Below are 26115 nucleotides of genomic sequence, written 5' to 3'. Positions count from 1 at the left end.
ACCCCCGCGCGGCCTCGGACTGCGGCTTTTCTACGCCCCCCCCCCAACCACCACCACCACCGCCGCCCCTCAGCGCCGAGCGTCACTGCGGCCCCCCCACCGGCTCCTCACAGCCACGTCACCAGCACCAGCAACGCCGCCTCCCGCACGAGCTCAACCCCAGGGGGAGGAGCGCGCTTTCGTGGAACAGCCCAACCGCCTCCCGGGGGTGATGGTGGTGGTGGTGGGGGGAGGGCGTTGTATCTCCTGGAACAGCCCCCCCACTCCGGTGTGGGCGGAGCGACGCCTCCCGGAATAGCCCAACCTTCTCGGCGGGGGAGGGGGGGTAGGGGTGGTGGTGGTGGGGGAGCACTGCCTCTTGGAACAGCCCGACTCCCAACACCGGTGGGAGGAGCACCAGCTCATGGAAGTCCCCCCACCCACCCGGAGGCGTCATCACGCGCCCGCACCCGGGGTGTGATGGTTCCGCCCCCCACCCCGACCCATCGGCTGAGGGTGGGGGGGGGGGAGGGGGTCAACACCCGGAGGAGCCACACACCCGCCCGGGGTTGGGTGGTGGGGAGGGACGTGGGCGGGAGTCCTGTCTCCTGCAACAGCCGTACCCACCCCCGGGGTGGGAGCGCGTCTCCCGGAACAGCCCCCGCCCCCCCAACCCCCACCCCGCCGCCCGGAGGGGGCCGGTTGGGTAGCCAGGCACGTCCCGGTGCACACTATGTGCCTGGGGAGGGCTTGAGATTGGCCCCCAACCTGGTGCTCCTTCAGCCCTCTTCCCCCTCAGCCCCGCGCCACCGCCATGAGTCGGGCTGTTCTGGGCGGGCGGGCGGGCGGGGACCCTCCTCCCCCCTGGGCGGGGGCTGAGATAGGTCACTCAGCACAGAGCGGGGATGTTTATTGAGAACATCGCCCGGTGCAGTAAATATTGGGAGTCTCGTGTGCAACCCAAAGACACGACCCCCGCTGTGACCCTAATCTTATCTCCGGCCTCGGTGTTCCGGATCCTGGATCCTCCCCTCCTACCTCAGGTGTTAAGATTCCCACACACTGTATCTATCCCCTGTTTCCTTTTCGACCGTGCCTTTGGTCAACATCCCTCCTCCACCCTCACTACGCTCTGATCCCAGTCCCCCGCCCCCCACCGCCCCACAGTTGTCCGGTACGTCGGGAAGTCCTCCCGTCGTGAAAGTCACCGAACAAATGCACTTTATTGTTGTTGTATCAGTTTGTCACTGTCACCATTTCAACACCAGGTGTCTCCCCTGCAGTACAGAACCAGGCGCAGGGCAATGTGGGTGCTGTCCTTCCTATAGCCGTGCATTCATTGCATCTCCGACCCACTATTCTCCTACTTACCTGCCCGTACCCTCCGTTCCTCTGGCTCCGGTCTGCTCCACATCCCCCGCCCCAACCGCCCTACCATCGGTGGCCTTCAGCCTCTCAGCCCCGAGGCTCTGGAACTCTATCCCCCAGTGCCTTCGCCGCCTCCTCCCTCTCCTCCTTCAAGGCCGGTCTCAAAACCTTTTTCTTTGACGGTGCCTTCAGCTCCCCTCTCGACTCTCTACCCCCTCCTCGCTCCCTCCCTTCCCTCCCCTCACCCTGACCATTTCCCCTCAATGCTCGGGTCCTGAACCAACTGTGCAGCGCCTTGGGACGTCCTCCTGACGTGAAAGGCGCTCTATAAATGGAATCTTGTTGTGGTTGTATTGTTGTGTTAGTGTTTCATGTACGATTAGTATTGTTTAGAATACTTACTTATGGGGCGGTGTACAAGTGTGTTCTGCCAGAGAAAGCAGATACTTGTGTCAGCCTGGCTCAGTGGTAACACTCTCACCTCCCGAGTCAGAAGGTTGTGGACTCAAGCCGCACATCTGGACTTGGAATTACATAATCTAAGCTGACACTCCCAACGCATTGTATTGTCAGAGGTGGAGTCCTGTAGCTCAGTGGTTAGAGCACTCGCTTTGCAAGCGAGAGACCTGAGTTCAATTCCAGGCAGCGCAAGACCTTGAGCAAGTTTCCTTACTCCACACCCCTAATAATAATCCCTCCAAAAAAACAAAAACAATAATAAATTGGTCATTTTCAATCTACGACTGTTTGTGGGACATTGCTGTGCGCAATTGGCTGCCGCGCTCGCCCACAAATATACAGTCAATTCACTTTACAGTATATTCTGTGAAGCGCTTTGGGACGTCCTCCGGACATGAAAAGCTCTATATCAAATGCAAGGATTATTATTATTATTATTATTATTGCCGTCGTCCTTTGGATGAGACGTTAAACCGAGGTCATGTCTGCCTGTTAAGGTTAAAGATTCCACAGCCCTATTTGAAAAGAGAAGGATTATTATTATTATTATTAAGGGAGTTTCTCTAACCCAGTGTCCTGGCCGACAATCTCCCAAATAAAATTGATCATTCGCTCCATGACTGTTTGTGGGACATTTTAGAGTGCAAAATATCCCCAAAATATACACAGTCACTGCATTTTGCAGTCTATCCTGTGAAGCACTTTGGGACGTCCTCCCAACGTGAAAGGCACTATATCAAAGATAGGATTATTGTTCTTATAACAACACCTGGGGATGTGAACTCACCTGATTTAGCAAGCTTGTCCAGAATCCCTTTTGCCTTGTTTATTGCTGCTCACACTATTTTGACACAGTGAACTAACACCCCAAGATCTCTTAGCTTCGCCCTTGTCAAGTTCTGTCACATCCATGGAGAACTCGTCTTTTCGAATCTTACTTCCTATATGTACCTTGCATTTAATAACAATAATAATAATAATAATAATACAGTTCACAGAATATGCTGTAAAGTGGACTGACTATTTTGTGGGCAAAATGCAGCAGCCAATTGTGCGCAGCAATGACCCATAAACAGTGGATTGAGTGACCTATATTTTTTTGGAGGGATTATTTTTTATTTTTTATTTGGAGGGGTTCCTACTTAATGCTGGAGCTGTGTGGAGTAAGGAAAGTTGCCTAAGGTTTCGCCACAGCTAGGAATCAAACCCAGGTCCACTCGCTTGTGAGGGGGAGCGCGCTAACTACTATTCTATGGGATTCCACTCTCATCCACTGGGAACCTCTGTCTCCCAATCTTACTTCCTGTATGTACCTTGTATTTAACTGTATTGAACCTTATATGGCTGTACAGAGAAAATGGAGTCCTCCCCACATCTCTTATATTTTACATTCTTTATTATGTCACCAGAAAGCTGGTTGCTGATGGTTTTGCTGCAGGATAGTAACTGTGTAGCATTCCCACTGACCACCAATGTGAGTCAATAAAAAGCAAACCATGATTCAGCCTATTATCAGATTAATACATTGCTGTTTCTGCACCTCCCTGAACCAAGCCAGGTGATGTACTGATATCATTGCAATTCACAATCCCTCAAAGTTGGTGCAAACGCCTTCGATCCTGTTTCACTGCTTTTTGAAGTATCTACGACCCTCTGCACCATCAATCTGCATTGTCTACATCACAGGGAGGAAATAATAAAAACGGCTTCAAAATTAAGGCTGCATTTAAGAATTTGCCAATAATGGATGTTCTGACACATCGCGTATAGAGAGTAAATGTCGAGCCGGGTTTCCACACTGTCCATTGCTCTCTCTGACCCTCACCTGTTGCAGCTCACCCTCCTTCACCTCTCTGATTGTCACAAACTCCTTCCCATCGGAACATTTCTTAAACCGGCCGACCAGGCGATTGGGGCTTTCCAAGAAGAACCTTCCCTAAAAGGACAACGAGAAATGTAACAACAACAGCAAAAGTTAACTTTATACAGCACCATTCACGTTGGGAGGACGTCCGAAGGCTCTGGACAGTCAAGGAATTTGAACTCAGGCTGGAGTTGGGATCAGGAAGGGTGGAGAGCAGGCAGGGTAGGGGTAGGAGGGTGATTGAAGGCGAGGTCGAAGAAGAGGGTCTTGAGAAAGGCCTTGAAGGAGGCAAGGGGCGAGGCGAGGTAAAGGGACTCTGGGATGAAGTTTCAAAGGGTTGGAGCAGAGAGGCTGAAGGCCCGACTGCTGATGATTGGGTGGGCTGGGCAGATGACATGGAGTAGGCCAGAGCCTGCTGAGCAAAGGTCCTACCACAATCCTCGAAGAACAACAACAACAACAAGATTCCATTTATAAAGCGCCTTTCACGTCAGGAGGACGTCCCAAGGCGCTGCACAGTTGGGTCATGACCCGAGCAGGGGGGAAATGGTCAGGGTGAGGGGAGGGAAGGGAGGGAGCGAGGAGGGGGGAAATGGTCAAGGTGAGGGGAGGGAAGGGAGGGAGCGAGGAGGGGGAAGAGAGTCGAGAGGGGAGCTGAAGGCTTTATTTGCTGCAGTTTGGCCACCTTATATTGGGACGCCCACCATCAAGGTGAGAAAGAGTAGGAGAGAGGACGTGATAAATCAAGAAGCATTGGTTAAGTGATGCCAAGCTCAGTGTTCAAAACCTGCGATACCTTCACTTCACTTCCGTCAGCAAGAGTACTGGTAAATTCCTCATCCAAAATCCATGTTGATTCCTTGCTTCGAAAGGTACTTTTCTCAATGACAGTAAACTTCTTTCCATCTTGCTTGATCTCCAGCTGCAGATTGTCCCCTTCAAGGACCTTTCCGGGAACATTAGAACCTGGTGGTAAGGAAAGGGACTTGACCGTCACTGTGTCTCTATCTATCTGTCCCAAAATTTCCTCTGTCCATCCACCCACTCACTCCATCTGCCTGCTCTGCTGGTCTGGTCCATTATTTTAACAATCCTTACATTTGATACAGCGCCTTGCCATATCTTCGAGAGGTCTCAAAGCGCTTCACAGAATATACTGTAAAGTGTAGTGACTGTTTATTTTGTAAATGAACACGGCAGTCAATTTGCAACAGCTAATGTCCCACAAACAGCCATGAAGTGAGTGACCAAATTATCTGGAGAATTTTTGTCCAGGACACGGGAAGAGAGAAATTCCCTTCTCTTTTACAATTGTGCAATATGATCTTTAACCTCAGTTTAACATTTCAGCATCTTGTGACGTCCTCCTGACCTGAAAGGTGCTACATCTAAATGCAATTTGCTTGTTGTTGTTCTTTCTGAAGGACAGAGCCTCTGGCAATGCAGCACTCCCAGGCACTGCACTGGAGCATAAGCCAGGACTGTGAGCTCAAACAATATTGTTCCCTCTCCCAAAGCTTCATCACAATTCGCTACCTGAAATAACAAGAGCTGCAGCTGGTAACAGTGATGCTGCACTGAGCTGAGTTATATTTCCTGCCTTGTAACTGAAATCCAAGCATGTGTGCTTGAATAATAATAATCCTTGCATGTGATGTGATATAGCGCCTTATCATATCACTGAGACATCTTATCTCACAGAATAGATTCCAAAGTGAATTAATTGACTGTGTATTTTGTGGGCAAAACACAGCAGCCATTGTAACAGTAATGCCCCATAAACAGTCGTGGATTGAGTGACCACATTTTTGTTGTGGAGGGATTATTACCCCCCAGAAAGCAATCCGCCAATCGACTAACAACTGGGTTCTTACTTACTTACTTACTTAACGAAGCATATGGAGTAAGAAAACTTGCCTAAGGCTTCACCCTGCCCAAGAATCAAACCCAGATCCTCTCGCTTGCGAGGCATGCGCTAACCACTACACTACAGGACTCAACAGGAATCCCAGTGACGTAGCACTCCTGACAGATCTGTAGCTTTACCTCTGCAAGTGCGGGATTTAGTTACTCGTGGCCAACCCCCGAGGAGGGAGAAAAGGGTGGGCACTGTCCTACTTGTAACTGTGCCTGGAAAACTAATTTTCTGCACAGAGGGGAGCCATTCAACCCATGTTGTCTGTGTGGTTTCCTGTCGTTAATCTTCCTTTAAGGCAAGAGACATGCCAGCCAGGGACCCCATGAGATTTCCCCCTTCTTGATAAAGATTTGACCTTCCAAACGACTGTAAAACCAGTTTTGCAAAAAAAATCATTGAGAACAGAAGAGAGAGACATGTGAGTTCTCAGCAGGTCTGAGCACAGCTCCTGAGTTACGTGGCTAATTACACCCATATTTCTTTCCTTTGCCTTTTGTTTCGGTGTGGCTTCTCTATCTGCCTTCAGTTTAATGCTTCTCTCTCTCTTTTCTCCAATTGTATTCTTCTGAGTAGGAAGGGATTGGGAGGTACACACAGTGTTGGATTGGCCAGCAAGATTGTCAGCTCTCTGTGCACTAGGTTTGTTACATCCAACACAACAACAAATTACATTTACACAGTGCCTTTCACGTCAGGAGGACGTCCTAAAGCCCTGGATAGTCAGGGATTTGGACCTGAGCTAGGAGTAGGAATCAGGAGGGATGGAGGGCAGGCAGGTTGGGGGTAGGAGCCTGACCAAAGGTGTGGTCAAAGAGGAGGGTCTTGAAACACTCCTTGAAGGAGGTAAGGAAGGGGGCGAGGTGAAGGGACTGTGCAATGGAGTTCCAAGGGGTGGGGGCAGAGAGGCTGAAGGCCTGACCGATGATGGTGGGGCAGGTAAGGTGGGGGACATGGAACAATCCGGAGCCTGCTGAGCAGAGGGAACGTACAGGTCGTTATGGAGTTAAACTGTGTTGCAGTTAGTTAGATCCCGTGTTCTCAGGGAATTGTTTCCTGTATTGATTAGTGAGATTAACCTGGCTCATTTGGGCACTCTCTGGTCTTGGGACATTGAAACTTGAGCTCAGAATCTAGACTGACCTGAACCTCCAGTCCAGAATCAGGCTGCTTTGGTGGAGGTTCTGAAACGAGGTCCCATTGTGGTGCAGTTCCATAGCATAGTGATTAGAGCTCTATAACCTTAGGCAAGTTCCTTACTCTATCATTAACCCATCTTGTGAAAGCACAAAACATGGTAACCTACCCATGCCTTGGAGGAACTCGTCCAGGTTCTCACTCTTGTAGACTTTCCAGAGTCCATTAAAAGCCATGACGGATCCTGACCACAGTTAGAAGAAACAGACAAGAGTAAATTTGTAAGTGATGAGCCGGGCCCTCAATCCCACCTAACATCTTTCCATTACACGTTGGGAGAAGATCCCTGAAGAAGATCCTTAACAGACATTTGATGCTATTTTGTTTGTACTCCCACTCAGCTCCTGTTAACCCTGTAAGCCAAAGCCCTAACGGGTAGGGTGGTCCTAGCTGACAAGCAGCGGGAAAGGTTACCAGACAGTGCTCTCAGTGGCAAGTTTGTGGTTGTAGCTGTTTCGACTCCAACAGATACCCAACGCACCCTCTGGGGTGCCAAAGCCTTGGCACATGCCAACCTGTGCCCAATAATCTCCGGAATTAGGGTAGCAGGATCAGAGAGTGGGCATTCCATTCCAACTTTTACGTTTGGCGCTTGAGGCAACAGTCCAACTCCAAAAAGCCTCAGTGGGGTAATTATGTTCCTACGTCATTGAAGAGATACAACAACAACTTGTGTTTATATAGAGCCCTTCATACAGGGTAGTGGCTCGGAGCACTTAACAGTGGTGTAGAACAAGTGACTGCTCTACATTTCACAACATCTTTCATATTCCACCCACACGGCTGTCCCACTAGCAGCTCATGCTACGAACATAGGGTCTTCAGTTCGGTGCTGTGATCTGCTGACTTTGTAAGTGGGAGAATCTACTCTCAGGAGTTTAGTGGGATGTCTGGAGTCTATGCTGAACCTAAATGCATGTGGTTCTTGCAAGGAGTGGCTTGAAGGACTGTGCGAGGTGGAGGGATTTGAGGAGCAAGTTTCAGAAGGGTGGAAGTACCTGAAAGCTCATCCGCTGCTGGTGGGGAGAGGGGTTGAGCCAATTGAGTAACAACCAGGTTCCTACTTACTGCTAGGTAAACAGAGGCATGTGGAGTAAGGAAAGTTGCCTAAGGTTTCACCCGGCCCAGGAATTGAACCTGGGTCCTCCTGCTTGCGAGGCGAACGCACTAACCACTACGGGATGCTGAGTGTAAGTATGGAGGGACCCTGATTACAATTCACAGACCTTTTCACAAGTAAACGCAGTGAAAATCCTCCAGAAAAGGAACGTGTTTGCGATGGACCAGCGCTTAAGCCAATGGAGCTTTTTTTTGGGTGGGATGGGGAGCGAGGTGAGCGAAGTGAGGCAGCCTGCCTTTTCAGTGATTAAATGCAATTAGATTCATAACCTTTCACACTCTGTGGTTACATCTCAGGAAAGGTCTCTCTCCAGCAAAACACTGTTACTGTTCAATGGTCTAAATTGTGAGCCATGCACACATAGGGAAGAGTTACACAAAATGTTACAGATGTCTGGTCCCAACGGGCCCATCCCAGCGTTTAAACCCACAGAGGCCTCTCTTAGACCCCTTCCTCATTTATACATTAAGTTTCCTCTTAAATATGTTGACTCTTTTTGTTTCAACCACAGCTTCCGGCAGGTCGTTCCACATTCTCACATACTTTGTGTGGGGAAGTTCCTCCTAATCTCCGTATTAAATGTACCACTGGCTATCTTATACTTGTATCCTCTCACCAACAAGTGAAAACAGCCCATCAACATAACAATCCTTGCATTTGATACCGTGCCTTATCATGTCGTCGAGACATTTCAAAGCGCTTCCCAGGATTTATTGTAAAGTGTAGTGACTGTTTACTTTGTGGGTGAAACGCAGCAGCCAAGTTGTGCACAGCAAAGTCCCACAACAGCCATGGAGTGAGTGAGCAATTTTATTTGGGGTATTGTTGGTCAGGACACTGGAAGAGAAAATCTCTTCTATTCAAACAGTGCCATGGGATCTTTAATATCCACGCGAACAGGCAGACAGGACCTCGGTGTAATGTCTCACCCGAAGGATGGCACCTCTGACAATGCAACACACTCCCAGCACTGCATTGGAGTGTCAGCTTAGACTATGTGATTCCAAATCCCGACATGGGGCTTAAACCCACAACCTTCCAACTCTGAGGTGAGAGTGCTACCACTGAGTATGTCTGACACACATCCACCACACATCCACCTCATTCATCAAAGTCTTTAATAATATTAAACAAAATATTATCAGGTCTCTTCTCTGAGACATCTATCAAGTCTCCTCTCATTCGTTTCAGCCCAAAAGAGAAACGTGTCCAATCTTTATTGATAGACAGGTCGTTGTCTGGCCCGATACTGGTGACAGCTCTGCTGCTGGTGGAGTCTGTTCACTCGTTCTCCAGCACAGTCTTTCTCTGCAACTAACAGGTTCTGTGTAACTGCAGAGCCACAGAATTGTAGCATTTTACAGCACAGAAGAGGGCACATTGGCTTCTTCTGCCTATGCTGGATCTAATAGACCCACTTTCGCCCACAAAACACACAGCCACACCACTTTACAGTATAACCTGTGAAGTGCTTTCAGACGTCTCAATAACATATTAAGGCGCCACGTCAAATGCTGTATCAAATATCAATTATTATTATTACTTTACCCACACTCTATTTTTCCTTTTCAAATATTTGCGTATTCCTTTTCGAAAGATGTTGTGAATTACACTTCAACCAGTGTTTGTGGTCAGTAAAAACAGGAGTGGAGTCTCGTAGTGTAGGGGTTAATGTGCTCACCTCGCAAGCAAGAGGACCCTGGTTCAATTCCCAGACAGGGCAAACCCTTAGGCAAGTTGCCTTACCCCCACACACCTCTTTTTATCTAACAGTAAGTAGGAACCCGATTGTTCAAGATCGACTTCAAGATCCTCACCCTTTTATTCAAATCCCTCCACTCCTCTGCACCCCCCCTACCTCTCTGACCTCCTCTCTCCTCAAAACAGTACCGTTGCCTTCGTTACTCTGGGTCTGGCCTCCTCCTCGTCCCCCGAGTCCTCCGCTCCACCCTCAGCGGCCGTGCCTTCAGCCACTGTGCTCCGAGGCTCTGGAACTGCCTTCCTCACTCCCTTCGCCTCGCCCCCTCTCTTCCTATTTTCAGGTCTCGGCTGAAGACCTTTCTCTTCCACCGTGCCTTTGGTCACCTTCCTCCACCTCCCCTGGCTTGGCGCCGAGATTACTGTAAAGCGCTCTGAGACGCCGTCCGGTGTGGAGGGCACTATATAAATCCAAGTTGTTGTTGTTGTTGTTATTTGGTCACTCAGTCACGACTGTTTATGGGACAATGCTGTGCGCCATTGGCTGCTGCGTTTTGCACAACAGAATATACAGTTAATCCACTTGACAATATATTCTATGAAGCACTTTGAGACGTCTCAACGGCATGATAAGGCGCTATGTCAAATGCAAGGATTTTTATTATAGTAAAAATTTTATAGTAACAAAGCTTTTTATTCTAGTAAAAATGATCTTAAACTATTGTTTTTGAGTTACTGACACACCAACCAGTGCAAACAGCTGATCCCCACATTTACCTGATGAAAATCCTCAGAACTGTCACTCCGCCCTGCATCAAGTTTCTTTTTTATCTCTGAAAACAGCCCCAGGTTTTCTAGCCTTTCAATGTTTTAAAGAGAAGCGCTCACCTTCTCACAGTGCTTGTATCCCACAGCCCTCCTCAGCAGCAGAATGTGTAGAGTTCTGGGCTTGTCGACACAAGGTTTGTTCTGACAAGAATCTTCCAAGTTCGCAGATTTAATGTGTAACTGCGTCCTCCTTAGGTGCATGTGCACATGATCCGATCTCACTGAAAGACCAGTTACACTGGTTCCTGTATCAGATGGTTTTTGGTTAGCTGAAATAGGCACGAGAGAGCCAAGTTGACATGTGGTGTTATTGAGCTTGCATTTTCTGGCTTTCAATGGTCACAGAGGGTGGGGATGCAACCCATGCAGCATTTAATAATAATAATAATAATAATCCTTGCATTTGATATAGCGCTTTTCACGTCGGGAGGACTTCCCAAAGCGCTTCACAGAACACACTGTAAAGTGAATTGACTGTATTTTTTGTGGGCAAACGCGGCAGCCAATTGCGCACAGCAATGTCCCACAAACAGTCGTAAATTGAAAAGTACCAATTTATTATTGTTTTTGGAGGGATTATTATTAGGCTCTGTGTGGAGTAAGGAAACTTGCCCAAGGTTTCGCCCTCTGCCTGGAATTGAACTCAGGTCTCTCACTTGCAAAGCGAGTACTCTAACCACTGAGCTACAGGACTCCATATATATGTTAAAATTGTGAAGTGTGATGTAAGAGTCAGAGACAAATAGAGTCATAGAAATGAAAGATGGGGAGAAAGTCAGAGAGAAAGAGTCAGGGAGAGAATGGCAGAAAGATTATTACCGTGCGGTTGAGTAGTCAAAGGCAACTCCCGATAGATAGTTAGTTAATAATGTTAATAAAGCTCTCCTTCCTTCCATTCTCGGCTTCAAAACAATAATTGAACCCAAAGATTTCTAGACCACCTTAGGATTGAAAAATTATCAAATCTGTCATAAAATATTGCATTATTTCACTTATTCAAGTGTTCTTTTATAATGCAAAACAAATTATTGTGGCATCAATATCATTTAAATGACACTGAGAGCTGCTGCTATGCCTTGTACTCTACGCTTTTAGTTTAAGAATCGAGTAGCTCTTTGTCAGTACCTTCCCATTGTAAAAGCAATTTTTCTAGAGAGCTGTTCGGAGGTGCAAGTTCCACAGGTCGTTTCCCGTCAGCATTCCTGGAGTCAATCCGTGCTCCGTGTTCCAGCAGTATGGTGGCCAGTTCCATATTTGAGCTCTTGGCTGCCACGTGAAGAGGAGATTCGAGATTTTTGGCAGTGTTAACATTGGAGTCTACACTAGCAGTTTTTTCACAGAATCCATCCGTTGGTTTTCACAGGCTACATAAAACGGCGTCCCCATATATTTGTTGTTGCATTCAATCTCCATTTGGTAGCGCATGCAGTAGGAATCAGCAGAGGCAGCAGATGCTGAACATGCAAAATATGCGTACCAGCCTTGAAAAATGCAATTCAAGTTGGGAGGACATCCCAAATCGTTTCACGGGATTTAATAATAATAATCCTTGCATTTGATATAGCACCTTATCCCGTCATTGAGACCTCTCAAAGCGCTTCATAGAATAATAATAATAATCCTTGCAATTGTTATAGAGTCTCAAAGAGCTTCACAGAAAATACTGTAATACAGTCAATTCACTTTACAGTCTATTCTGTGAAGCGCTTTGAGATGTCTAGAAGATGTGAAAAGCGCTACATCAAATGCAAGGATTATTATTATTATTAAAGTAAATTAACTTATGTTTTGTGGGTGAAACGCAGCAGCCAAGCGTTGTGGATTAAGTGTCCTTTTTTTTAAGGGATTATTACCCCCAGAAAAGCGATCTGCCAATCAACTAACAACCGGCTTTCTACTTACTGCTAGGTAAACAGAGTTGCATAGAGTAAGGAAACTTGCCCAACTTTCCCCTGCCAGGAATCAAACCCAGGTCCTCTCGCTTGCGAGGTGAGTGGTCTAACCACTGAGCTACAGGACTCCACATCCTGTAGTTTAGTGGTTTTACAATATATTGTAAAATGCATCGAGTGTGTATTTTGTGGGCAACACAATTGCACAAAGCAGTATCTCACAAACAGTCGTGATTTGAGTGACCACATTTTTTGGGGGAATTATTAGCCCCGGAAAGTGATTCATTAATTGACTAATAATTGGATTCCTACTTATTGCTAGGTAAACAGAGGCATGTGGAGTAAGGAAACTAACCTACCGTTTCACCCCACATGGGCTTGCGAGGCAAGTGCGCTAACCACTACCCTACAGGAATTCATTTACTGTGGAATGGAGTGACTGTATTTTGTAGACGAATACTGCAGCCCAAATGTATACAGTAGTGTCCCAATTTTATTTTATTATTTGGGGGATTGTTGGCCAGGATATTGGGAGAGAGAAACTCCCTTTTTTTTGAATAGCGCCATGGGATCTTTAACATCCACCTGAGAAGGCAGACAGGACCTCGGTTTAATGTCTCATCTGAAGGACAATATTTCTGGCAATGCAACGCCCACCCCCAGCACTGCACTGCTCTGCACTGGAGCACCAGCTTAAATTGTATGATTCCAAGTCCCCAACAAATTTTATTGAATTATTTTTAACATCTAATTGACTGCCTTGTCTCGCCCACAAAACACACAGTCACTCCACTTTACAATATTATCTGTAAAGCTTTGAGAAGTCTCAGTGATGTGAGAAGGCATTATATCAAATGCAAGAATTGTTATTATTATTATCATTATTATAAATACATTAATTTGAAAAAAAAATGTCCAAAATCAATCAGTTAAGAGATGATGAAGAAGAAACTTGGCAAAGGGTTTCTAAAAGGAAGTGGACAAGTTGGCAACAATTTAAGAGAATAGGATGATTTGATTTAGAAAGTGAAGAAACCTCTCAGGAATTAGAGGGGTAAACTGATCGTCTATTCACTCCGGAAATTGTTACTTTGTTCTTCTGTAACTGAGACAAATCTATGATAATTACACTTTGTGAGACATTTGCATTCCGTTCACACCCACACACACGCGCGTGGGCAAAGGTGTGTTCCTTACCATACAAGGCATTCCTGAAAGATGATAGGCTCCATCACAAGGCCTTTACACATTCAGAACAAGTACGCATTGTACAGTCTATCAAACAGTCTTGTTGGGAAATCAAATACACTGACTGACAAGGATTGACAGCCAAGATGTGCAGGCTTGATTCAGAACAACAATAACAAATTATATTTACACAGCGCTTTTCACGTCAGGAGGACTTTCCGAGGCACTGAAAAGCAGGAATTTGGCTCCGAGCCTGGGGTTGGGACCAGAAGGGGTGGAGGGCAGGGAAGGTGCGAGTAGGAAGGTGACCAAAGGCGTGGTCGAAGAGGAAGCTGTTGAGACAAGCCTTGAAGGAGGCAAAAGGGGGTGCGGGCGAGGTGAAGAGACTGTGGGATAGTGTTCAAAAGGGTGGGGACAGAGAGGCTGAAGGCCCGACCATCGATGGCGAGGCACCAGATGTGAAATATACACCTGCAACCACATTGTGTAAGATTAAAAATCTGCACATCCGGTAAGGGTGTTTCATTCTAACTCTGTGAGACGTCTGATCTATTTAAATAGCAATCGCCTTGGCTTGCAGGCACTGATATGATTTCATGCACAAAGTGCTATTCTCTGAATCTCTTTCTCCCCTGCGTAATACGTGCCTTTGAATGACCATACCGGCTCTGATCTCAATGCAGCTGGAAGATTTTACCTCCTGAAGGCAAATCAAAAGAAGAAACTTTGAAGCGTTGGTGATCTTTGATTGAGTCATTTTGACTGAAACACTCAGTTCCTGTCTGCTATTGTGTGTACTGTATACTGAGCAGGTTCACTAATCAAGTCTGATTATTCCTTGACAGTGGGAGCAGTCAGATCAGACACATTAATGATAATTATAATAATCCTTGCATTGAGATGTCTCAACTCGCTTCACAGAATATACTGTAAAATGAATTGACAGTGTATTTTGTGGGTGAACAATCGTGGCAGACAATTGCACACAGCAGTGTCCCCCAAACGGTCATAAATTGAGCGACTACATTTTTTGTGGGGGGAGGAATTATTACCCCTGGAAAGCCATCCACCAATCGACAACAACGGGATTCCTACTTACTGCTGGTAAACAGAGGTGTGTGGAGTAGGAAATTGCCTAAGGTTTTGGTCAGTAAAAATACAGTTAAACACTTGTACTGAATACATTGAAGTACTTCTAAATACAATTATCATCATCCTTCCACATGTTTCAGTTATTGGTCAGTGAAGTGCACTGCAGAAAAAAAACATGGGGGTAACAGGACTTTGTGAACACTCTGTACACTCCAGACTCCTCTGATGGCTTGGTGGCAAAGCCACTTTGAACGCTGGTTGCTTGGGGTTATACATGGAGAGTGAGGTACCCAAGGTTCGCTCAGGAACCCATTTTGTCTGTGCTTCCAGAGAGGAGAGAGAAAATAGATTTGGAAAATAGATTGAAACTCTTTTACACTGAAGAATGACATTCAAACTGTGTTCATTTGTACAAATATGTTGGGTTTAATTTTCTACAATTTTCCAGGAATTCAAGTCAATATTTCTGATTGAAGTTGCAAAGTACCCCAGGTAATGTGCATTGGTATACACAACAGTAACACATGAGCAAGCACACTCTGTGACCGCCTGTATACTGAGCACAACATAAAACATACATTGAGAGCTCAGCTTCCACATTCATTCACTGGTTGCAGTGGTTAGCTAGACTCAAACTTTTATAAACATAAGCTGAAATCACTGAAAGTTAATAGTATTCCACACACTTTTCTTGACGGAAGGATGGAAATGTACACAAATAAGATGCCTCTCCTGCAGCAACGATATTCAGTGCTGTACTAATAATAATCCTTGCATTTGATATAGAGTCTTATCATGTCGTTGAGATGTCTCAAAGCGCTTCACAGAATATATTGTGAAGTGGATTGTCTGTGTATTTTGTGGACAAAATGCAGCAGGCAATTGTGCACAGCAGTGCCCCACAAACAATTGTGGATTGAATGACCACAGTTTTTTTGAGGGGATTATTACCCCAGGAAAGCAACCCGCCAATCGACTAACAATGAGGCTCCTACTTACTGCTACGTAAACAGAGGCGTGTGGAGTAAGAAAACTTGCCGAACGTTTCACCCCGCCTGGGAATTGAACCCGGGTCCTCTCGCGTGCTCTAATCACTACCCTACAGGACTCCACAGTTCCTCAGTACTGTGTTCGGACACTGTAAAACTGCAGTGGGTTTTCCTCACTAGAATGGTAATTGTCTGTTTATTCATATCATGGAACTTTAACTCCAGCTTTCTCCTCTCTCCTGGAAGCATTGGTTTCTGCTCGGCTACAGCACCACAAGTAACCAGACGCTTGCCCACCTCTCGCCCCGAATAGTCATTCTTTCCGTGCCAGCTCAGATAATGAGCGTCAGCTCAGACCATTGCAGTTCCCTATCCAACATTCTCCCTGTGGGAGCAGGGGGAGGGTCTCTGGAAAGTGACCAGGAGCCGGAGCCCTGGCTGATTTTCTCCTCCCTGACCCAGGGGTGCCGAAGCCAACTGTCATCCCAACTGCTGTCCTGGCTAAGATCAGATAACCCGGTCCAAAGCAGGATTGAACCTGGAGTTTCTTGGTCTGTCTGATTCAATGTCACAATGAAGACAACAGAAGAACATTTATCTTTCAAACCCATCTATTTCAAATCTATTTTGTATTGCAAGAACTCAGCTATTTAAGTGAGAGGTCACTACACCATTGTTTAGAAATAAAGTGTCCTTTTTTTTTAAGCTGTACAGAGGATAGCAATGGGATTATATGTAGAAGAAGGAACCAATTTATCAGTTTGTGATAATAAGAGCCAGAGAGAGATGTGTGCTATACAGAATCTTCTCTTCATCTAACTTGCCCTGTGTTAACGTGAGGGAATGTGGGCTGAGGAACCACAGGCTTGTAACTTTGTCTGTCCAGCGCCTTGGGACGTCCTCCCGACGTGAAAGGCGCTATATGAATGTCATTTTGTTGTTGTTGTCGTCTTCGAGGAAGGGAGGGGGGGAAGGCCAGAGTGGAGGGATGGGGGTGGGGAAGGCGGAGAAATGCAAGCAGTGTGTTTCATGGGGGAGTGAATGCAGGCCAGAAAGAAATGCATGATGATCTGGCAATATAGGTGTTTTCCATGGGATTTCTCTTTGCCCTAAACCCAGTATTTATAAACTTGAGTAGGTGTGGTTGCTTGCTACTTGGTATCCACATTTTACAGGTGACTGAAGGGTGGGGAATTAGGATTAAAAGAGGTACCAATATCAAATGTAGATGGTGGAACAGGCTGGATGTGCTGAATGACCTCACCCCGTTCCTACGTGGCTCCAATACAACCTAACCTGAGTTAGAATAAATAGACCTGCTGTGTCCTCCTCAGCAACACCTCACTCGGTGTGGCTGTCACCACTGGGAAAACACAACAGACACGACAAGCGATGGAGAGATGTCATACTCCCAGCGCACCACAGGCTCCACTGTAGGCAAGAGTTTGTCGAGTGCTTAAATCACTAAACTAGAAGCAGGTCCCACACTGCCTGCAGTTTGACTATCGGCCTCTAGGAGGCACTGGAGGGGCAAACCGTGGCTTTTCAGTTTGAGGTGAAGATCTGAAAAAGAATGAGAAAAGGAGAGTGTGTAAGAAATCATTTAGTTTTAACATTTAATAACGGGGAATAAACTGTGATGGGAGCGATAATAATAATAATTTTTACATTTGATGTAGCACCTTGTCACATCATTGGGACGCCTCAAAGTGCTTCACAGAATAATAATAATAATAATAATCCTTGCATTTTGATATAGCGCTTTTCACGTCGGGAGGACGTCCCAAAGCGCTTCACAGAACACACTATAAAGTGAATTGACTGTATATTTGTGGGCGAACGCGGCAGCCAATTGCGCACAGCAATGTCCCACAAACAGTCGTGGATCGAGTGATCAAATTATTATTACCTATTAATTTTTTGGTGGGATTGAGTGACCACATTTTTGGAAGGGATTATTATCCCCACAAAGCAATCCGCCAATGGACTAACAATGGGGTTTCTACTTAAACAGAGGGATGTGGTGTAAGGAAACGTGCCTAAGAATTCACCCTGCCCGGGCATCGAACCCGGGTCCTCTCGCTTGCGAGGTGAGCGCAGTAACCACTACGCTATGTGACTCCACCTATTCTGGAGGATGGGCCTGAGATACAACCAGAGCTCCACAGGACACACTACACTATTCACAAATCTTTTTGCAAATGTCGCAAATTAGTCTCCAATTTAAAATTTAATGTCTTCTATCTACTGGGAGCAGAGAATACTCCCACTGAGCTTCCGTTAAACCTGCAAGCCCAAGCCCTGAGGGTTAGGGTGGTCCTAGTTGGACAAGCAGCGGGAAAGCTGGTCAGACAGTGTTCTCAATGCAGTTTTAACCAGTTAGACTCCAGCAGTTACCCCAACTGTATGATAGATATTTGGATCCCTTCAGGTGGGACTACAATTTGCTACGGCTATGGTTGGCAAGGCGAAAATCAGCCAGTGTCCCTTCCCCCCACCACACCTCCGTGTCTTGGGTGTAAGCACGCGATCACTTGATAATTGAACAGCCCGCCAACACTCACACATAGAACACTGAATTTGGGTGAGACCCAGCACCCAGACCCCTCACCAGCACCCAATACACCCCTCCATCCCAACATCCAGCGACATACAGATTCCCCCTCACCCACGCAAGCTCTCCAATACTCAGCTGACACACTCAGAAGATACACCTGGAAGGTTGCCGATCAGGCATTCTTAAAGCGCTCTGAGACACTACCCTGAGTGGAGGGTGCTATATAAGTGCAAGTTGTTGTTGTTGGAGCTCTCCCGTCACAATCTTCCAACAGTGTGGAGACCAGATGGGGGTAATTGCTGTGGGAGGGGGGGGGGGGGGGTGTTACCTGGCTGGGATGCGGGGTGGGACGCGAGGTGGAGGTAAAGTGGGAGGTCGGTCCCGGTTCAATGAACGTCGCAGACCACTGCTGTCTGTTTGTTCATTGTCCTAAAACACAGCAAATTAAAGATCATTTCAGTATTTGCAAAGAGACACCAGTTAAAACATTAGTATCATCAGTGTATGTTTTGAACTCAGACTGGCTGTTAGTTCGCTCATGTAGGGATGTTTGCGCTGCAAAATTGAACTTCCCCATTTCTGGGCTCAGCTACAGCAGCTGACGTGGACAGAAAGTGTAGAGGGAGGTTTACTCGGTCTCCAACCCCACTGACCTGGGAGTGTGGACGGACAGTGCAGAGGGAGCATTGCTGTGTCTAGCACAAGAGGAAGGCGAAGGGTACGGCAAGAGGAAAAGGTGGGGAAGGAACCACGTTTACCTCGTTGTCGGCTTCGGCTCCACTGCTCCAAGTGCTGCGAGTGCTGGACCGGCTGCTGGCGCTGCCTGTGAGAGAGGAAATGTGACCGATTTAGGAAAACCTATTGCTTCGCATTCAGTTTCATGTTGGTCCAAACCACAATGAAATCAAACACATTCACTCATTGACAATAACTCGCACTTATATCACCTATTATAGTGCCCTTCGTGAAGGGTGAAATTGCTCATTTACTGCATGGCTGTTTGCGGGAAAGGCTGAGCTGGGAGAAAGGAGGGGGTGTGAGGACGATACCAAAGCCATAGTTTTTAAAAGGGTTTTGAGGATGGGGAAAGAAACGCAATGAGCCTTATTGTACAAAGCAAAAAAATGGCCTCATAAACTGTGCAATGATTCTCAATCCACAACACTTGTGTATTAGGTAATTCCTTTATTCTCGGCTCACAACAATGCAACATTCCTACCATAAGCCCTCAATCTGTGGACTGGGCTTCAACAATAGTTTGTGGCAGAAAAGTTCTCACTCCAGCACCTCTGCCCTGTACAGAATGTCCTGAAATAATCTGCCTTCTGTGCCTCCCTATATCGTCCATTCGCCACACTCATTGCTCACTGTGTAAAGTAAGTAAATCCAAACTGTATATTCCCTCTGCCCTCTTCTGAGCTTGAGTTTGTGCCTCTCTAACAGAGTGCTAACATCAGCATGGGTACATTTCACCAAATGGCATATTTCTGTTTCCCTTCCTCTTGTAGATTCCTTGCATTGTCGATCATATTAGACAACAACAACTTACATTTACACAGCACTCTTCACGTAGGTTAAAGATCGCTTTACAAGGACGGTGTCAGACACTCAGCGAGGGAGAGGGGGAAGGAGGTATAGGTGGCAGAGGTAGTTTTTGAGGTGGAACTTAAAACATAGAAAGACATAGAGAGATCCCGTTAAGAGTCAATCAATTGACCCCCAATGTGGACAGATTCACGATGTATAAAAGCATAATGAGAAAGCTTCATAGGGTGTGGTTATTGTAATGGGTTTGAATAGAGACTCAAATAAACTCAGTGACACACCATTGTAATGATTCTCAATCCACACTGGTATACTAAGTAATTGCTTTCTTCTCAGCTCACAACCCACCCACCCACTGATGATGCCACGGAGAGAGAGTGGGTGAAGCACAGCAAGTCCGAGTGAGCTGAGGTGAGGAGGAGGGTAAGAAAAGATCGAGAGATCTTCAGTCAAAGGGTTGGTCCGCTTTAAGATAGGCGAGTTGTTGGCTTGACTGACAAGTCCATTGAACAAGAAGAGGTGAGGACACCCCTAGGTGTAGCCCACTGGACCGGAAATGTGTGGGCACCACTGCCAAGTTGGGAGAGGGGCAAAAAGATGCTACGGGTTGGGGCTGCTTGGAGGACTTGCTGTGGTCCTCCTCTGGGCTTTCCCTTCCCAGCTCATCATAAAACGGTGACTAGAGATAGATGGGGTGGAGAGAGGGCTGAGCCCACCTCTATCCCTTGCCACACGTCACCTATGAGACAGGGAGACATTCAGTTTATCTCTACCCTTAGAATGCATCATGCCCCACGAGACCTACGTAACCCATTCCTTAGTGCCATGTCTGTATAAGCGCTGTTGGACATACTTGTTGTGCTTGATGTGCTGGCTGTGGTCCAATTTCTGCGTTGTATCGGCACCCGAGCTGGACTGAGCGGGATCATTCTAGCATTGGCTTCATAAACTCCGCATTCTAGACCCTGTTGCATGTTTGATTGCCCAGTGGGGAGAGAGATCTGCAGCTCTGAGAGCAGTAATGACAACATGGGGATTTTAATACACTTAATACAGTACAATAAATACATTTCAGAAGCTTGTGGGTTCAAGCCGTTATGTCGGGACCTGAACTCACATAGTATAGGCTGACACTTCAGTGCATTGCTGGTGTGTGTTGCATTATCGGAGGTGCCGTCCTTTGGATGAGCTGTTAAACTGAGGTCCTGTCTGTTTGATCAGGTGTATGTTAAAGATCTCATGGCACTATTTGAAAAAAGGGAGTTTTCTCTCCCGTTATCCTGGCCAACAATCCCACAGATAAAATTGGCCACTCACTCCATGGCTGTTTGAGGGACTTTGCTGTGTGCAATTGGGCTGCTGCATTCAAATGCAGTCAATTCACTTTACAGTGAAACACTTCAAGATATCAACCCAATATGAAAGGGGCTATACCAATTGCAAGGAATATTATTGTAGGCCAAGATTATGAAATGATTATGCAACAGCCCTCGAATGCCTTTCAGATGAAACATCCTGTGATAAGGTGCTATATCAAATGCAAGAATCATTATTACTGATTATAATGTAACAGTAAGTTTTGTGCTGGCAACGAACATCTGCCCACAAAATATAGTCACTCCACTTTGCAGTATATCCTGTGAAGCTCTTTGAAACGTCACAACGTTGCAATAAGGGGCTATATCAAATGCAAGATTATTAATTGTTCCTTTATCCATTCATCTATTTTGCCCAAAGTTTTCTTCAACGGATCTGTCTCACCATTTAATAACCTTGAACATTTGTAACTTTCAGGACTTGTCAAATTCTTTTTCTGCTATTATAGAATATAGAAACTATAAAATAATAATATCCTTGCATTTGAAATAGCGCCTTATCACGTCGTTGAGACGCTTCAAAGCGCTTCACAGAATACGTGGCCAAATTAGTTGACTGAGTATTTTGTGGGTGAAACACGGCAGCCAATTGCGTACAGAAGTGCGCCACGAACAGTCGTTTGTTACAGAAGAAAAGATTTATTACATCTTTTCCTTTGTGACTGGTTCGGATCCCACCCCAAGTCGCAAGAAGCCTTTGTGTTGCTGATGCAGTGTCACTCAGAGGCCAATAAGTGCACTGCAGCTATTGCTTCCTTTAGCGAATATTTATGAAGTAAGTGACCAATTTTTATTTGGGGGATTGGTGGCCAAGGCACCAGGAGAAATTTCCTTCTCTTTGAAATAACAATAATGGGATCTTTAACGGCGCATTGCAAGTGAGAGGGCCCGGGTTCGATTGCCGGGTAGGGCGAAACCTTAGGCAAGTTTCCTTACTAAAGGCACCTCTGTTTGCCTAGCAGGAATTAGGAACCCGTTTGTTAGTCAATTGGTGGATTCCTTTCCGGGGGTAATAATCCCTCAAAAAAAGATATTATATCCACCTTAGCCGGCCGACAGACCCTTGGTTTAACGTCTCATTTGAAGGATGGCGTCTCTGACAATTCAGCACTGCAATGTAGTGTTGCATTATTGTAAATTAGTTGTTAGTGTAGATTTGCCCTGAATTTGTATCAACTTCTAAAGCTCCGATGGCTTATTTGGTAAATTCACTGCATCACTGTGGACCTGAGCCATATTAGCCCAGGAATGTTCCAGGTTCAATCGATGTGCAATTTGCCAATCTCAGTGGGAGTTACCAGTAAGGGAAGCTACAGTTAAACTCGATATACCGGAGCAAAGCAAAGGAAGAATGAGCCAGGTTCATACCAACGCTTCATAATTTTAGTGACTCGGAAAAGATGATAGTGGAGATGTTGAATTGAGAACATTGGTAAGAAAACAGAATAACGTAACATAAAAAGGTCAGGTGAAACAATTACACACAATGAAGGAAGCTATCAAGTCTAGAGTCTGCCCTGGCTCTCTGTATTGTGAGCCCCTGAGTGACTAAGGTATATGACATTCAGAGGCTTGAAGGGGTGGTAATAATAATAATAATAATCCTTGCATGTTATATAAGATTTTGTCCTGCTTGAGTATGGGGATAGGGGAGGCCAGTGAGATTGAAAGTAGATCTTGCTCTGAGAGTTGGTGCATGCAGACTTGATGGGCTGTTTGGCCTTCTTCTGTGCTATAATTTCCTGTGATTCTGTGACAGCTTCAGAGGTTGAAAGCCAAGCAGAAAGAGGGCAAATAACAGCAGCCATTGCAGGTAGACAATGCCAACATCACAAGGTGCACCTCTCCACATCCCTACCAGCACGGGATCACATTCTCTTTATGATCGAACAATTCAAATACATCATTTTCAGTTTCCATTTGGTCTCTCCTCACTCGGCTGGTGTCTGCTTCCTCTTGCACCAACAAGTATTGGCCATGGCGTGCTGGACCTCATAGCTAACCCGGATTCTATCCTCACTTGACATCCACCTCAGAAGGCCTCACTGGATAGTAATTGGAGGTTGGAACCCCAGCTAATTCTCCTCCAGCCACGACTACCTGGCATAGATATCCGACCAACTGTATCTTTTAGCCAGAGATCAGTTACCTTAACATGGATCATTGATGGATACTGAGGACTTTCTACTCTGTATGTTTTAGTAGATACGGAGTACTACATACCCACTGCTATCAGAGGAGTGAGATTTGCTGTGGTTTCAATAGGCTTGGGTCTCCTCTGACAGAGTCAGAGAAGGCTGGTTCTCACCTCCAAGTACTCCAGACTTTCCCTTCTCCTTCTGTCTCCGTGTGATGCTGTCCCGTAGCTTCTTCAGGTTTTCCTACCATGTGAGAGAGAGAGAGGGGAGAGCTGTCAGAGCTTTACCTGCTATATCTGCTCTTCAGTGTTATTCTACAAACCATTGAACAATGACAGCTGCTGCACAGCTATAACATTTCTGGAGAATGTAGCTGGGAGGGACAGAAAGGGAGAATAAGACCCAATCACGCACTGGGATGAATCTACCCAAGAATGGTAGATGGAGAATCGATCCCCTCAGGATTTCTACATCCACCATTCCAATGTTCAACAGCTAATTTTATTTGGGGCATTGTTATAATAATCCTTGCATTTGATATGGTGCCTTATCACGTCATTGAGACATCTCAAAGCGCTTCACAAGATATAATAATAATAATAATCCTGCCACGTAATATAGCGCCTTATCACGTCTTCAAGACGTCTCAAAGCACTTCACAGAATATACTGTAAAGTGAATTGACTGTATATTTCATGGGTTAATCCCGGCAGCCAATTGAGTACAACACAGTCCCACAAACAGTCGTGACCAATTTATTATTATTATATTTTTTGAAGGAATTATTATCCTGGGAAAAGCAATCTGCCAATCGACTAACAACTGGGTTCCTACTTCCTGCTCGTTAAACAGAGGCGGGAGGAGTAACAAAAATTGCCGAAGGTTTCGCCCCACCCAGGAATTGAACCCAGGTCCACTCGCTTGTGAGGCAAGCGTGATAACCGTTATGCTACGGGGAAGTTGGCTAGGACACAGGGGAACCTCCCTTCTCTTTTCTAATAGTGCCATGGCATCTTTAATATCCACCTGAACAGGCACCATTGGTTTAATGTCTCAAGGATGGCAGCTCCAACAACTCAGTGCTCTCCCAGGACTGTACTGGAGTGTCAGCCTTTAGTGTGAGCTCAAAATCCTGGTGTGGGGATTGTACCCACAACTTTCTGACCCAGAGGAGAAAGTTAGTCACGCTAAGGCCTTATTCACATAAAAACCTATTGAACAGTCCTGATCGCTTCCCAGGTTCTCTGGCAGGTCATTTAACCCAGGAGGAGAGAAGGTCATCACAGCTAAACTGTTCGCACCGACAGTTAGACTCTGTTTGCCTCAATACAATGGGCCTGCACTGTGAGTTCAAGGATTATCAAGGAGGATTCCCAAGGATAAGGACAGTCAGGGATTTTGACCCTTTGGGACCCCTCAGAGGCACATATATCCAAGAAGAGAGGTTGAGGTGCTCACTCACTTGCTGGAATCGGAACGAGTCTGACCTCCTCTTCTGGTGGAGCTGCCACTCTTTGAACTGAACCAGAGCTTCGTCCACAGAAATCATCTGCAGTTTCACTTGCTCCTGCAGGGTGATCAGCTGCCTCTGGCCTGGTGTCATCATCCCCGCAAAAGGATCATAGTCACTTGACACAGCCTTCAACATCTCACGTTTTGGCAAGGTTACAGGCCCTGAAATAAAACAATAATAGGTTTAAACCTGTACCATTGCTAGGTATTTAATAATATAATAATAATAATCCCTGCATTTGACGTCATGTCTTCGAGAAGTCTCAAAGCGATACAGAATATACGGTTAAGTGAATTGACTGTGTATTTGCGGCAAAATGTGGCAGCCAATTGCACACGGCAGTATCCCACAAACAGTGGTGGATTGCGTGACCAATTTTTTTTTAAGGATTATTATCGCCCCACCCGGGAATCGAAATCAAGTCCTCTCGCTTGCGAGGTGGGTGCTCTAACCACTCTGCTACAGGACTCCAAGCACCAATATTTGCCAACATTTGGTGTGATTCGCGAATTGTGATTCCCAGGCCAGCAAAGTGAGAAGAAAGACTGATGAGAAAAAAAGGGCACCGGACATTTTTAGCTTTAGTTTCGTGACTCATGGCTGCCAACTCTTCTTGTGAAATTTCACAATGCGATAATCATAAACTGGAAGTCATAACTAATGCAACGATTTGCCTGTAATGTCAGCAGTGTTCAGTACTTTGAGACGTCTTCCTGCCATGCAAGGCGCGATGTAAATTTTATTGCATTATGTTTTGGACCCCATTGCCCAGGTACACAAGCCCTCTGAGGTATACTGATGTACCTTGCTTCGCCTGTGCTGCCGGAGTTGAGGGTAATTTAGTGACGTAGATGTTCTCCGATCTCCTCTCTTCCTTACTGCTGAACACTGCAAGCAGAAACAACAAACAAGTGTTGCGGATTTTGAAAGTCACCGCTTCCTAATGGCTTGGACATCAAGTCCTGGCAACCGTAAGCATGTAACAACATGGGATGTAGCTCAAAGGAAGAGCATTTGACTCAGAAATCTCCAGTTCGAATTCCCTCAAATTGTAAATAATAATAATCCTCGTCCTTGATATCGCGCCTTGTCACATCATTGAGAAATTTCAAAGCGCTTCACAGAATATACTGTAAATTGACTAAATTTTGTTGGGCGAAACATGGCAACCAATTGCACACAGCAGTGTCCCACAAACAGTCGTAGATTGAGTGAACAATTCTTTTTAAGGGATTACCATCCCCGGAAAGCAATTCCGCCAATCTACTAACAACCGGGTTCCTATTTGCTGTGAGATAAATGGAGGCGTGTAGAATAAGGAAACTTGCCTAAGGTTTTGCCCCGATCGGGAGTCCAACCCGGGTCCTTTCGCTTGCGAGGTACACAGGATAACCACT

The 26115-nt window shown here is 46.0% G+C and overlaps 2 protein-coding genes across 6 annotated transcripts in view; both read right to left on the bottom strand.

Moving 5' to 3' along the window:
* Positions 1-3184: 3184 nt before the first annotated feature.
* Positions 3185-10646, bottom strand: LOC103185843 (fatty acid-binding protein, intestinal). Of its 3 annotated transcripts, none has more exons than XM_042336981.1 (5): positions 10489-10646; positions 6892-6973; positions 4467-4636; positions 3632-3742; positions 3185-3481 (listed from the first exon to the last, which is right to left on the bottom strand). In XM_042336981.1, the coding sequence occupies exons 1-5, from the start codon at positions 10627-10629 to the stop codon at positions 3431-3433; spliced, it is 555 nt and encodes a 184-aa protein (XP_042192915.1). In that variant the 5' UTR covers positions 10630-10646; the 3' UTR covers positions 3185-3430. The 3 variants fall into 3 exon arrangements, with proteins under 3 accessions (XP_042192915.1, XP_007902752.2, XP_042192916.1); XM_007904561.2 differs by having other exon boundaries at positions 6892-6966; positions 10489-10552; XM_042336982.1 differs by having other exon boundaries at positions 6892-6966; positions 10378-10539.
* Positions 10647-15673: 5027 nt separating this feature from the next.
* Positions 15674-26115, bottom strand: part of pik3ap1 (phosphoinositide-3-kinase adaptor protein 1) — a 53674-nt gene continuing 43232 nt past the window's right edge. For all 3 annotated transcript variants that reach the window (XM_007904560.2, XM_007904559.2, XM_007904558.2), the window contains 7 exons: positions 25523-25606; positions 24668-24879; positions 23376-23448; positions 20545-20700; positions 18905-18969; positions 18475-18575; positions 15674-17152 (listed from right to left, as the gene is read on the bottom strand). In XM_007904560.2, the coding sequence (XP_007902751.1) occupies positions 17092-17152; positions 18475-18575; positions 18905-18969; positions 20545-20700; positions 23376-23448; positions 24668-24879; positions 25523-25606 (752 nt within the window). In that variant the 3' untranslated portion in view covers positions 15674-17091. The remainder of the gene's footprint in view (positions 17153-18474; positions 18576-18904; positions 18970-20544; positions 20701-23375; positions 23449-24667; positions 24880-25522; positions 25607-26115) is intronic.

The sequence above is a fragment of the Callorhinchus milii genome, unplaced genomic scaffold (genome assembly GCF_018977255.1).
Source record: "Callorhinchus milii isolate IMCB2004 unplaced genomic scaffold, IMCB_Cmil_1.0 Scaffold7, whole genome shotgun sequence".
NCBI classification, from domain to species: Eukaryota; Metazoa; Chordata; class Chondrichthyes; order Chimaeriformes; family Callorhinchidae; genus Callorhinchus; species Callorhinchus milii.
This window is presented reverse-complemented; position numbering and strand designations above follow the sequence as displayed.